The sequence below is a fragment of the Actinia tenebrosa genome, unplaced genomic scaffold (genome assembly GCF_029948245.1).
Source record: "Actinia tenebrosa isolate PJP-AT-01 unplaced genomic scaffold, QUT_ActTen_1.0 PGA_scaffold4__44_contigs__length_22323623, whole genome shotgun sequence".
Taxonomy (NCBI): Eukaryota; Metazoa; Cnidaria; class Anthozoa; order Actiniaria; family Actiniidae; genus Actinia; species Actinia tenebrosa.
This window is the reverse complement of record NW_028292581.1, coordinates 19,384,800-19,398,737: the sequence shown is the minus strand read 5'-3', so window position 1 is coordinate 19,398,737 and position 13,938 is coordinate 19,384,800. Positions and strand designations below refer to the sequence as shown.

Below are 13,938 nucleotides of genomic sequence, written 5' to 3'. Positions count from 1 at the left end.
AATGGAATGAATGAGCGAACGAACAAATGAGTGAATAAGTTATCAATACTGACTGACGTGCTGCTTGATTGATCGCGTGAATGATGGTAGACTACGGGCCGTTAGCATATAATCGACTTTTGTGTGTTCTGGAAAAATTAACGCGCAGCATTTTACGAACGTGAACGCGATATTTGATTTTACCAAATATTTGTCTTGCCTGCCAAACTTCAAAGACGCCGTCGGCCTGCCTCAGAGCTGGCCAATTTTCTTTTGTGGAACTGTCAAATTAATAAGACATCTAATAAAAGAGGAAATCCAGTGAAACGCGCAACATTTGGGTCATCGATCCTGTCAAGCACCCTTGATACAACCCCAATTTCAAATAACCGGTGAAAGGTATTTACCTGCTGATCTGCTCCAGCTCCACTGGGATTTAGTTCTGCTACTCCTTCATTTTCACTTGGTAAAACAATTTCTGGAATTTCAACTGGTGTCGTTGCAGTGAGTAAATCACTTGGATTTTCTTCAAGTAGTTGGTTGATATGAGTCTTACAACGTCTACAGATAACTAAGTAAAACAATTCCAGCCACTGGTTAAGATCCTTACTGTTTGATTACTTAGACACAGAAATAAACTTACGTGTTCCAAATGGTATTAGTCTTCGAGTTGTAGAGTAAATAAATTCAGACTCTTTACTGGTGATACCACGATCTCCTTTTGCATTAGCAGTCTTATGTCCTGCTATATCACAAGGGATAGGACAGTTTTTTCTACCACACCTCCAGCCAACTCCACTGTTATTACGGTGTGACGGACAAATAGTCAGAGTGTCGTGGCGCTCGAGCTCTTCCTTTTTGAAAATTCCTGTACAAAAGAAATAATACTTTTTCATTCCCAGGAATTAAAATAAACATTCACATACTGCACTGTTTAAAAATCGAAAAACACTTACCAGCTCTGCAAAGCAACAACTTTTGCTCGCTGTTGATTGCGACATCAAAAGTGTTACAGAATCGTAGATGAGATATTATATATATTCTTAGAACTTTATTAGGCCTATCTAAATCTAATTCTTATGACAGCATTCTTAAATCAATTAATATGCGTACCGTAGAACATAGGAGATATTTCCAAGTTTTAGTCTTACTTTTTAAATGCATCAAAGGGAATGGCCCTAGATATATTAATGACTTTTTCAAATTTCGTACACGGTTAAGTATAATTTAAGAGGCTCTGGTACTAAACTTGAGCAATATTCATTTAACAGTAAATGGCGTCTTAATTCTTTTGTATCCATAGCTAGTCATCTTTGGAACAATTTACCATCTAATGCGAGAAATGCTGTTAACGTAAATAGCTTTAAGAATATCATACGTAAATTAGACTTCATACCTTTTATATATCGTTAGATAAATTTTTATTTATCATATATTGGATTTTTTTTTTTTTTTTTTTTTTTTTTTTCTTATTTCCTTTATTAACTTCCCATTGTAAATAGATATTTATCATTTCATATTTTATATTTATTGCATATATACATATATATATTATATTTTATATCACTTTAATTTAGGTTATTTCTTAATAGATTAGTGCACGTGCGCATTTTAAACGAGTATGTGAAATGCTCCTAGGCGTTATGTGGATAAATAAACTATTATTATTATTATTATTATTATTATTATTATTATTATGAGAGGTGACGTCTTTCTTCCAATCTTTCAAAGCGATGCACTCCACATCTTTCGGGTATTTCCAGTATGGCCCACACGGGGTACTAGATTCGATCAAAGACGAATAGCCACACTGAGCCATTGCATGCTCTTCAGTAACGTTGTTTCGTTGACCTGACGACAGTACTAGTTGCCCTTGTAATGTGATATCCAGGAAAATAATATGCTAATGAAACTCATCAGAACAAAGTCCATTCTTCGGTTGTCGCATACGAAAGGATGTAGCAAAACGGCAAATGCTCTCATTTCATTAAAAAATGGTATGTTAGGTTCTTTTTGAAAAGATTATCTGAAATACTAGTGGATTAACAATCTAAGGTTGTCCCGTAACCCGCAACGTGATATTGTGTTACAGCGTGACCATCTACACGCGTGGCTACTTGACCTTTTACGGTCAAATATATTCATATATCTCTCTGTTATACTCAGAAATGCCTCTTAAAAGTAAAAAGGAGTCGTTTTCTTGTGTTTTGTTTTGTTTTGTGTTTTTTTTTTTTTTTTTTTTTTTGCAAGAAATAAACCATAAAATAAAGACCGTCATGCTCGGTTCATTATATATTCATTTATTCATGAACTCACGAATGTTGTAAATAGTCCTAGCGTCTTTAGTTCTGGAAGTTAGAGAATTAACGGGCCAAAAACGATACTTGGTACGATGAAAGCCCAATGATAGGGCTTTCAAAAAATATTAAAATTTATGTGGAAAAAAATATACTCTCTTCAATATAGCGTCGCAAACTAACCTCAATTTTAGGCTCGAAGCTTATCGCTCCTAGTTGGTGGAAGTTGATGGCAGAGATCTTAGCTTGAATTCAACAGATGTCAAAGTGATTTACATCTTTGGAAACAAGAAATGATGAACAATGTACGGACAAAATTTCAATGCCATAGGATTTTTCCTTAGAGCACGAGCACTCCCTAAACATGCCTAATTTTATGGAAATAGAGTCGCCGGAAAATGACTGTCGGCGGTTCTTTTCAACTTTCGCGAATTTTGAAAAAAATAAAAATCGCCAGACTTTTTGGACATGCATTTCGAAGACTACCCACCCAAAGGTATCTTTTGGTAAAATAAAATGGAATTTGATTTTTTGGTTTTGTCCGGCGATTCTCGACCCTTACAGACATTCGCTCTTAAGACTATACTGTTGTAAAGTGAGATACTCTCAACAATAGATACAAAATACATGTTTGGCTAGAACAGTTCTAGCTGTTCGACATCGTTGAGTTGAGATGCTAGAATAGATTCTCTTGCAGGCGGCTTATTGTGAGGCTTTGGAAGCTTAGAATAACAACTTCTGGACGACAATTAATTTTGTTCAGAGATTATGAAGTCAAGTGACAGAGATTACATTCGTAGCGTGAGGCGTGTTTCGCAAATCTGTGATGAAAATGAATTCGTGGATCGGAATTTGGAACAACTTAGTTTTATTAAAATGATGAAGAAACCATTTTTTGAATTCCAGGAAGCATTAACACGTTAATCTTACTAACAATATAAAAAATTTCATAAAAAGTAGGGAAAAGCTTATCATGGGAATGAGATAAATCTACTAAAATAACTTTCCATTTTTGTCGTGAAGCTAATCCAATCAGTGTGCAGCTATACTCACGTGATCGATAGATACGACAAACTTGCCTTGTGTAATTTACTACCACTACCGCCTTGAACTTTCATATTACTTCTAAAATTGTGGTTGTTTAGCTTAACATTAGAATAAATAAATAAATGCTTCGGGCAAACTTTTGTACGGATATTGACTTTGGTTTCAGATAGCAGAACGAATATAACTTGCTAGATAACAATCTCTGGCCATATAGATACAAGTACTGATAAGACTGATAACTTATAATAGTAATCTCCTAAATCAATAAACTATTGAATATGATACGCGGGAATGGTGTAAATCCGAAGCTGTGTTTTTTGCGGCCTTTTGTCTATGCTAAATTGTTTTTCAAGACACAGCTGCTAATGTATTCCAAAAATAGAATAGAATTTTTCTTAATAGCCGTACTAGAATATTCGGTAGCACCTTTTACATTTGAACAACTACATACGCAAAGACTTCATGCAGAAAATAAAAACTTAATGACTGAACATTCCGAGTTGTAATCAAGAGACGGTCGTCGCCAGTTTGGTTTTTAAGGATACCAAAGCTGTAGAATTACAAGACTAAAGCTTCACCGACAAAGTAGGATTATTTAATCAGATCAAGTCGACTTAAAAAAAGCTTCAAAAATATAAAGGACATTAAGTAATTTGACTAGAATCAAGCGATTACGGATTGTCAATCTCAGTTTACTGGACTCAGTCATCGCAGTAAAGGAAACATTCGCCGACTTGAATTACTTTTTCTCAAACAATGAAATACTCACCAGCCGACATTTGATAACAAAGCTCCATATATTTACTAAAGTTTATACAAACTTTGCTGTTGACCACTACGTTTGAACATTTTCTTCTTCATATTAACTTTTCGTAGTGTTTAGAATACGCGAACGCTGCCTCGGCGATGGTCTGACAGTAGCTAACCAATCAGAAGATACCTCTGTGAATATCGTAACATCACAGAAGTATTTAAAGAATTTAGTTGTGTTACGCTTTTACCATAACCAAAAATACCTTAGAAAGTAGATCCGAGGCTTTGGTGTGTTGTAATCATACTATTCATTTTTTTACGGTTCGCGTTGCAAAGGTTTCTTCGGAACATGCATGACGTAGAAGAAGAGAACCAATTCTCCTCTAATTTATAATTCATTTTTCTCTAGTTTTTCCTTTGGTGTGTGTGTGTTTGTTTCGCTTTTGTTTTGTTTTATTTTTTGTTTTTTTGTGTTGTTTTGTTTTTTGTTTTTAGGTTTTTGTTTTTCTTTTCTCATAGCCTGTCTTGTCATATAATCATGTATATTGTTTTGTACTTCAACTTTTCTAATTTAATTTCCGCTTTAGCTCGATTAGCTCTGCTATTTCTAAATGGCTACATGGCGCCCATATCCACATATTCTTTCTCTCTTCACAAGCTAAAGCTATAACGTAAATTTAAGGAGTGCTAAATAAAGATGTCGTTGTTGTTGTTGTTTGCTAACTCATCATTCTAATGAACGGACAGCCAGATGTAGTACATACTGATCTATAGCAGTTTGTTTTTAAGAATGATGAGTTAGTGAAATATGAAAGGTCACGAAAACTGTAGAACATCTTCAATGCAATAGATATGCCGTTATACCATTGAATTTAGAACTTTGTTGAACAAACGTACAATAGAAAAGCTTCGATTTCAAGAACATTTCAGATCATACAAGGCTTAGTGGGCGAAATTTGAAAAATCTAGTATTCTTTAAGATGACGATGCACGCCTCCATTTTTTATCATTCTGGTAACGTAATTTTAGACTATCAACGTACCGTATTTCCTATTTTACTAAGCCCCCTGGGGGCTTGTTATTTTTCAATGCTTTTAGACTGGGGGCGTATTTCTATAAGGGGGTTCTTATTAAAGGCGGGGGGGGGGGGGGGGGGGGAATACGGTAGTTAATAGTTTTGTAAGCTCACTGCACAATATTTGATGTTTTGTTTTGTTTCACTTTAGGCTGGAATAAATGGAGTACCTGGTACAAACGGTATGAACTATTTGATGATATATTACAAAAAAAACAGACAGACAGACAGACGGACGGACGTTCAAGTAACAAATTTAAAATACAAATTAACCAGACTATCATTATATTGATTTTTTTTCAAGGTATACCTGGACGGCCCGGTCCTCCGGGACCAAGCGGACCTCCTGGACAAAATGGGCTGAATGGAATACCTGGTTCCAAGGGCACAAAAGGCGATCCTGGAACAGAAGGACGGAGAGGTCGCCGAGGATTTCCGGGGATAAACGGTAGAAATGGAACAGATGGAGTACCCGGTTGGAGGGGGAAGGAAGGACCAAGAGGACCGATGGGTCATATAGGTCCAGCTGGTACGCCCGGTAAACCGGGTGAGCAGGGAAAACCGGGTACCCCGGGACTACGAGGTCCTCCAGGCCGAGTATCAAGATCCTGCAAATGTGAAAGAAATGTCCCAACTCAGATGTTCTTTATCAATTCGGGGTTTTGGATCTCGCACAAGCACATGTTAGGATTCCAGAACGTGCCAACAGCCATTGGTGAATTTCATATGAAGGTTTTGGACCCGGTTACCTATATACTACATGTTGGAGGTATTTCTTTGCTTTCACCACAGCTAGCCCAATCTCCGTTAACATTAACTGAGCCATAATATCTAAATTTCTGTTATAGCTTTACTACCTTTAGTGACTATAAAAAAGCTCCTTATGCAATTTAATGGTCCTATGTCATCCGATGCATACCACTGTTGTTGATAAACTCAAGCTCGTTTATATAGGCTGTTCCTGAACTAGCCATTCATTGATACCATGTCCGTGTCCGTGAGTTTTAAAAACATTGATTTGTTCAAGTTGAACATTCTTTACACTATAATAGTTGACTTTTGCCAATAGGTTGCTATCAATAGACGTCACTTCCGGTAATAGCTCTTTTTTAATGGCTTGTAGAATCCTGGAGGTTGTTTTGATCTCTTGTTTTCTGGTTTGATGTCGTGAAAATAGTCAAATACAATAGTTTGAGGACTTATTTTGACATGTTTTGACTTAGCATCCGCTAGTTGCCCCTCAGTCAGCCGCTTGTTTGCCCCCCAGTCAACTCCAAAAAGTCACGTGATTGATAGTAAGCAATGAGCTGCTCTCAAACGAGGCGACAAATGTTGAAAGTCGAGGTTGGGCTGACTGTGCTCTGCTGACTCTTATTATTTACAATTTTTTATCGTATTTTATTACCGAGTTACGGGAATAAGATATGGAAGGTGACCGCGACTGCTGGCAATGAGCATGCGATGCGTCGTCAACCGCCACCAGGGGAGGTGGGTGAGGCGAATCTTCTACTCTCTCCTTAGGCAGCTTCCGACGGAATGGTTCAAGGATCTGGGTGGAGGGGTCGCAAAGCATTACACCTGCACTGCGCAAACTCCCATGTCCATAAATGGGGGGTTGCTAAATTCCTACGTGACACGCCAATTATGTATGCAGTGAGAATAGCTTCAAAATCAACCTATAGAACATTTGCATAATGGCGTCGTTTACTTCCACTACCAGACTCCCTTGCACACTTTCTTTTGTTCAGTTAATTAGCACCAATTGTCTTACTATTCTCATTAGGGAATACAAATTTGAATAAGAAAGAAAATTCGCCAAGCCATTTTGGCATAGTGGTAGTAAAATGTCGCCATCATGCAGACGACCTATTCGTTAAACTAATTTCTACTTATTTGATTGACAGGCGATTGGGTTAACGAGGACTCCGTCACGCTATATTTTCGTCTTCACTGTAGCCACCGCAGAAGAGTCGTATACTTACCGAACGAAACCGGCCACAAAATTTACAAGTTTAAAGAAGAAAATCGCCTTGAATCTGAATCCTTTACCTATGTAACAACAAGTTTGAGTCAGACTGGTCGATGGAGGTGCCAGTTACAAATCAGCAAAGGCTTCATTCAGGCTTTTTATCGCTGGGACTCCCAGTATGGCGAGATAAGTCTTACAATGTGGTAAAATAAAACCAAAACAAAATACAAACAAAGTGAGGTTAAGAAGGCTTGATCAATTTACCTGACAAACAGGAAATAGAACCTGGAATTCAGAAAATGAAGAGCTTGGATAAAAGTGCGCGAACGACAATGTAAATACTCATGATCCTAAAACAAACTTGAAATTAGGATTAGGGACATTTGGGCGATATATCCCGCGGTATCGTTGTAGGAAAAGATGCGCATATGCTATACATTATTATGTGTTTTTATCAAGTTTGCGCATATGATATGTAGTGTTGGTTTGTGCTCATTTCAAGTGCGCATACGATATACAGTATTGGTATTTGGTCATATCAAATGCGCATAGATATACAGTATTGGTATGTGATCATATCAAGTGCGTATGCGATATACAGTATCGATTGATATGTGATCATGTCAGTGCGCATACGATATATAGTATTGGTATTTGGTCATATCAAATGCGCATACGATATACAGTATTGGTATGTGATATTATCATGTACGCATACGATATACAGTATTGGTATATGATCATATCAAGTGCGCATACGATATACAGTATTGGAATGTGATCATATCAAGTGCGCATATGATATACAGTATTGGTAGTGATCATATCAAGTGCGCATACGATATACAGTATTGGTATGTGATCTTATCAAGTGCGCATACGATATACAGTATTGGTATGTGATCATATCAAGTGCGCATACGATATACAGTATTGGTATGTGATCATATCAAGTGCGCATACGATATACAGTATTGGTATGTGATCTTATCAAGTGCGCATACGATATACAGTATTGGTATGTGATCATATCAAGTGCGCATACGATATACAGTATTGGTATGTGATAATATCAAGTGCGCATACGGTATGCAGTATTGGTATGTGATCATATCAAGTGCGCATACGATATACAGTATTGGAATGTGATCATATCAAGTGCGCATATGATATACAGTATTGGTATGTGACACTCTGATACACCATAAAGTTCTGAAGCTTTTATCATATATATAGCTGTCGAGGTACTAGGTTTAAGTTTGAAAATTGGTGTGAACAATATGCCTATACAAGAAATATATTGAAAACTGTTTTGCAGAAGAGAACAATGAGCAATCAATTTAAAAACAGTAATACTCCTTGCAGTTTGTTGGGCTAAGTATCGCAATTCCGGGACGATGGGAACCATGGAACCGTATACAAAATTTTAACGAACTATGCTTTCAATATTTTACAGCAAGGATTGAAAACAAATTAGAATGCTTTTATTTCCTTATTTTTTTATTTACCAGTGGTGTAGAAGCCGGTAAGAGTAAGTCTAAAAATAATGAAACTATAATAAATAATTTACTTACAAAACATTGCGACAGAATAAAATGAAAAACATACTAAAAAAGTTAAAATATAAAAAATATTCTTCGTTTGCACGTTACGTCATCGTGGCCATGTTGGTACCATTTAACAAAAGATTTCTCAATAGCATCCATTGTTAACGGTACCACAATGGCCGATATGTTTTTTGCCTTTTAACTCTCTTGGGAATGCTTGTAGCCCATCAATATTAACGCGACGTTTGGACGTGTGCTACAGCGTCCGTCATTCTTTTTTTTTTCTTTCTTTGCATTTTCTTTGCATTTTCATTTGCTTTTCTTTATACTGTTACATTTTTATTCACTTTTTGCTTGATAATGACGCCGTAGCACGTCGAAACGTCGCATTCATATATATTTTACATTTTTTAGTGTTTTACGTTTTATACTGTCAAAAAGATCTCTTAATTGTAATAAATACTTGTAATTGATAGTTGAATTTAAAGTTTCTTTGAGGTATCATTAAATAGTCTGTTAATGTTTCATCTACATATATTTAATATTTTCCGAGCTTTCTTAGATCCTAGATCCTTAGATCTCATAGATCTATCATTAGGGAATATGGTGCAAAAGTTGTTTAGTTTAAACTTGTTTTAAAGTTAGATTAAAAGTGCCCTTAATTTTGCGTGAGCTTTTTAGTTTACTGAAATTGTAGGAATGTTAATGTTATGTTAAAAGAGCATAAATAAAGAATTGAACAATAAGTTGTATCTTTGACCCGGGCCAGGTTGTATGAAAAGTGGACAGCGTTTTCCGACGGATAAATCATTATCCAGTGGTTAAGTCGATGCTGTTACCCAATGAATATAATTACTGATCTTATCAAAATCCATTGTTTTCAGTCTGCATTATCCCAACGAATGCATAGAGGAAAATCAGACATTCATTATTGGCTTTGTTTCTATGATAAACAAGCTAGAAAGAAAACAATTGGATTTTGATAAGAACAATAATTATACTAGATAATCACTTCGGCACGCAGCATTCGTAGGTACCCTCAGCTGCCTACATTATACCTACGAATGCTGCGTGCCTCAGTAATTATCCATTAAATATTCACTGGATGAAGAAATAAAAAACGCGCGCGCGTGCTGTGTGCATTTACAAAGCACACGGGGGTTGACAAAACACGAGAGAGTGCTTCTCGACACACTTCTCGAGTGTTCTGTCAATCCTCAAGTGCTTTATAACTCCACACAGCACAGCAAGCAAGTTTTTATTTCTTTCAAAAAATACAAACTACAGGAACGACGAAAATGGAAGTGTGCGCGTGTGCTGTGTGCTCTCATAAAGCACGCTCTCCCAACCAATCAGAGAGATTTAGAACAGATATTTTACAATAAGATTAAACCGTCGGATAGCGCTATCCTCCCTTCGTACAACTGGGCCCTGTAGTTCGGCAGGCCGCTTAATGCAGATTTTGCACGTATTATTATATTTTCCGAATTGTTTTGGAATCAATAGTAGAATCAATAAAATTAAGTAAAAACTGTGCTTTTGCTATATTGACTCCGTATCCATAATGCGTTCCATCGTAACTATGGACTCCTAAAGTCATATTAAAAAAGTCCAAAACATCAACACCCCTCGCTTCCATGAGTTTAGTCATTTGTTGATTATAAGCCATAATTCTTTGAATGCTTTGGGCGTTGCGGTAAGCCATTGGTTTAAGGTACCCTTGAGCGTGTACTGTGACCCAGACAATTCTAGGCCATTTTCGTTTGGCGACGATTCCCAAGATAGGCTCTACATACTTATTCATTACTTTCTGCGCGTTTAATCCATCGTGCATGCCGACACCAACAACAATGAATGATTTCGAACGATTATTCACAGTTTCTCTAACGATTTTCATCGCATCGTTTCGACGACGTATTGAATAAGACTCGTTAAAGTGAAAAAAAAAGTTTGTAGTTCCCTTGCAAAACTTCTCAGCATTAACATCGCGGTTACTTCTCGATAGCTTTTTGTTACACATAGATTTTCCTTGATCTACAAATTGTCTTTCTCCCTGGCAGCGCTTTCTTTCTTTTTCACTGAGGCCTTTTCTCATCGAACCCTCAAGAGGGTCATTAGTGAAAATCATCAACAAAGCAGCGTAAAAGTGCCTCATCAAAGAATCGCCAATGATCACCAAACTCGACAACCGGTTGACCAAACTACAAGCTTTTTCGCTGGTGTAGTTCCTCACGCGACAATTCTCGTATGGAGTCCATTCATGAAGTTCTGCTGAAACAATCTTTCTAAAATCTGTACACCCTGTACATGCGCAGTTGCTTGTGCCATTGCTACACCAGTTTGTAGCGTTACAGCAATAATTCCAACTGTTGCGTTCACACATTGACGGTAGCTTTGGGCCAAATGATGGTGCATGTATAGGATACAAGGTGCCACATCGCAAATCACTGCGGAATAAGTGATCAGGAAGACCTCGGTGTCTGCGAAGAAATACATCGTGAGATGCCCTGGCTTCTTGGTCTTCAGCAGTCAACCCTGGTTTTGGTCGCCAGTGACCAAAATTAATGGCTGTTTTAATGTTGCTGCAGTAGGTGGGGTTCTTCAGTATGGTATAATTCGCTTTCCAAGGTTTAAAATTGAAATGTTTTTCACCATTGTGTATTTCAAATACAACTAATGAACAACATACAGCGAGTAGCACAATAAAACATTGCAGACCCTTGCGGCAGCCTTTTCGTATCTGCTGAAGGAAAATTGAGACTTTCAGTAAAATCCAGCATTTAGTATTTTTACGACAAGTGAATATGATATATCCGGCACGCTCATTGGTCACAATTTACGTCATATGCTACAAGTGAATATAGCGCGCATGATTCTTTGGCCAATCACAGTTAATCTACTATTATTGCACGCCACTACTGTCCTGATAAAATGACCTTTATATTAAGTAGTATAAACATAATATTCGGTGCTTTCTTCATTATATTCGGCAAACACCACATTATATTCGGTGCTTGAACAAACGTATACTGAAAAGTTTAGGAAGTACACAAGTGAACGTAAAATTTGGATTTTTCCATACAGAGTTAGGCCCTATGTCAAACGTCGGACTAACTTCTCACCGAACCTATTTACGTAGGTTCGGTTGAAGGTCGAACTAAGGCCCCGTCCACACGTATCCGGAAATTTTTGTATCCGCAATTTTTCTTTTTTTTTTTTTTTTTTTTTTTTTTTTTTTCCGGATACGAAAATGGTTAGCGTCCACACGCAGCTTTTTGGATCGTTTTCACTGTCCACACGTATCCGGAAATTTCTTGATCCGCCCTGATGCACGCTAGTGCCTAGTCTTTTTGACGGATGGTTTTCTTATTGAGCATGCGCAAAATCTTGTTTACGCCAGCGTATTCAAAAATTTGCGGATACGATCGTCCACACGTATCCGTATTCGGAGCGTATTCGAAAATGTCCACTCTGGAGAGTCCACACGTATCCGGAAATTTTTGTATCCGTATCCAGAAATTTTCGAAAACGGTCTCCAGAGTGGAAATTTTCGAATACGCTCCGAATACGGATACGTGTGGACGGTCGTATCAGTTCTCAATCTGCGAGCGGCACAAATCAACAAGGGAATGGAATGTAGCGCTCAATTGAGCAGACGTTTGTGGGTGGGAAGTTTTCAGACCGATACAAAATACGGCTGCTGTGGAGATTGGTTCTACTGATAGGCTAACAGAAAGAGTAAATATTTATTAAAATAAACTAAAAGGTTATCTCGTTATCAGGCGTATTCGGTCGCTAGTACGACGAAATATGACACTCCAAAAAACACAACAATACGCTGTTGGCTTCATGCTGCTTTTGTGGCTGTTGAAGAGGCCGAGGCTGTGACTGTTTTTAAAACTGATTGAGGGCTTGAGGGTCTGACTGGACGTGAGCTTGAGACATATGGCGTCCGCGACGTACAGTTAACTCTCGTTACACTGGCACCCTCGGGAACGTCACATCCGTCATTTCTTTGTCAGTCGTATTTTTCGCCGGGGAATTTGCTACTGTCCGCAATAGCTAGGTGAAGCCGAAGTGACGATATTGTGATTTTTTTTACTGACTCGCTCAGGAAATCTGAAACAGCCTCTGAAAAAAAACCCACTTATTTCACGTTTTTCGTCAGGAAAACGAAAACCCAACTGAGAACAATGAATCAGAGTTTGCAACGTCAAATCTGGACTTCTCGTAAAACCCGTCCGAGCGCATGGTTAATGGTACTTCTTAAAATCTATAGTCATAAAGTAGTTCATACCAAACAAAAAAGTAAAATAAAAAGACTATTTTAAAAGAACTTACCATATTTCCTTCAGTCTTTTTCGATTGCAAATCTCTTATAGCTAGGACCGGACGTTAACGCAGTACATCAATGATACGACAGGCGTATCCATAGCAATCCCCACAAATCACAGTAAGAACGATATGGATGGAGGTAACAAACAAAACATAATTTCTCGATCGCATCAACATAATTTATGAAAAACAAAAACAAAATGCCGTTATGAATGCCCGTTTCTCTCAATAGAATGGACTTTCGGAAGATAGGTTTAAGCTCATAGAGAAACAACGGAGCCATTAGATAGTTGGGCTAAAACGGTTCTTTAATTGGGATCTTTTGCCAATAAACGTCCTTAAGGCTAAGTCGATCTAGCCCTAATTTTAGCATTTTTTCTTACCATGGAAGTGATTGTAAAATCGTTTGCTGTATGCCCTTATATACTTATCATGTATAAATTCAATCATTTCTCATAATCAGGCTGTTCTTTCATATAATTTCGCTTTATTATGAATATTGAATTTTGACATTTTTACTTAAACCCCAAAATCTCTTGGAGACGGACCGGAAAAGGGAATGATTTCATATAGCTTATTAAAAAACTTGTTAAACGTCCACGGTCTCAGCCAATAAAATTCAAGTGGAATCGCGGAAGACAAACAAGTATCACTACAATAAATCCTTCAAATTGAATCAAATACTGTCAACCATACGATACAATACAATACTAGTTTATTCAGGACGCAAATAATCAGTAACATACAATAAAATATTAAGAGCGAAAACAAAAAACTAGCACTCGAGTTTGTTAACCAATCAGATTACGAATCGAAAACGATAGAATTCAAGTTACATGTATTGAAAGTCTATAAAAGCTATTCAAGGAGATGAAATGATGAAAGAGAAAGAAAAAATAAAAATATATTTACACAAATAAAAAATAGAATAAAATA

The 13,938-nt window shown here is 37.2% G+C and overlaps 2 protein-coding genes across 4 annotated transcripts in view; one reads left to right on the top strand and one right to left on the bottom strand.

Annotated features, from left to right (window-relative positions):
• LOC116305651 (uncharacterized) overlaps positions 1 to 7,787 on the top strand; it is a 14,625-nt gene extending 6,838 nt beyond the window's left edge. For both annotated transcript variants that reach the window (XM_031715606.2, XM_031715607.2), the window contains exons 4-6: positions 5,303 to 5,333; positions 5,456 to 5,920; positions 7,056 to 7,787. In XM_031715606.2, the coding sequence (XP_031571466.1) occupies positions 5,303 to 5,333; positions 5,456 to 5,920; positions 7,056 to 7,327 (768 nt within the window). In that variant the 3' untranslated portion in view covers positions 7,328 to 7,787. The remainder of the gene's footprint in view (positions 1 to 5,302; positions 5,334 to 5,455; positions 5,921 to 7,055) is intronic.
• Positions 7,788 to 8,607: 820 nt separating this feature from the next.
• On the bottom strand, positions 8,608 to 13,125 carry LOC116305644 (uncharacterized). Of its 2 annotated transcripts, none has more exons than XM_031715594.2 (2): positions 13,009 to 13,125; positions 8,608 to 11,410 (listed from the first exon to the last, which is right to left on the bottom strand). In XM_031715594.2, the coding sequence occupies exons 1-2, from the start codon at positions 13,009 to 13,011 to the stop codon at positions 10,142 to 10,144; spliced, it is 1,272 nt and encodes a 423-aa protein (XP_031571454.1). In that variant the 5' UTR covers positions 13,012 to 13,125; the 3' UTR covers positions 8,608 to 10,141. The 2 variants fall into 2 exon arrangements, with proteins under 2 accessions (XP_031571454.1, XP_031571455.1); XM_031715595.2 differs by having other exon boundaries at positions 8,608 to 11,407; positions 13,009 to 13,084.
• Between the last annotated feature and the right edge of the window lie 813 nt (positions 13,126 to 13,938).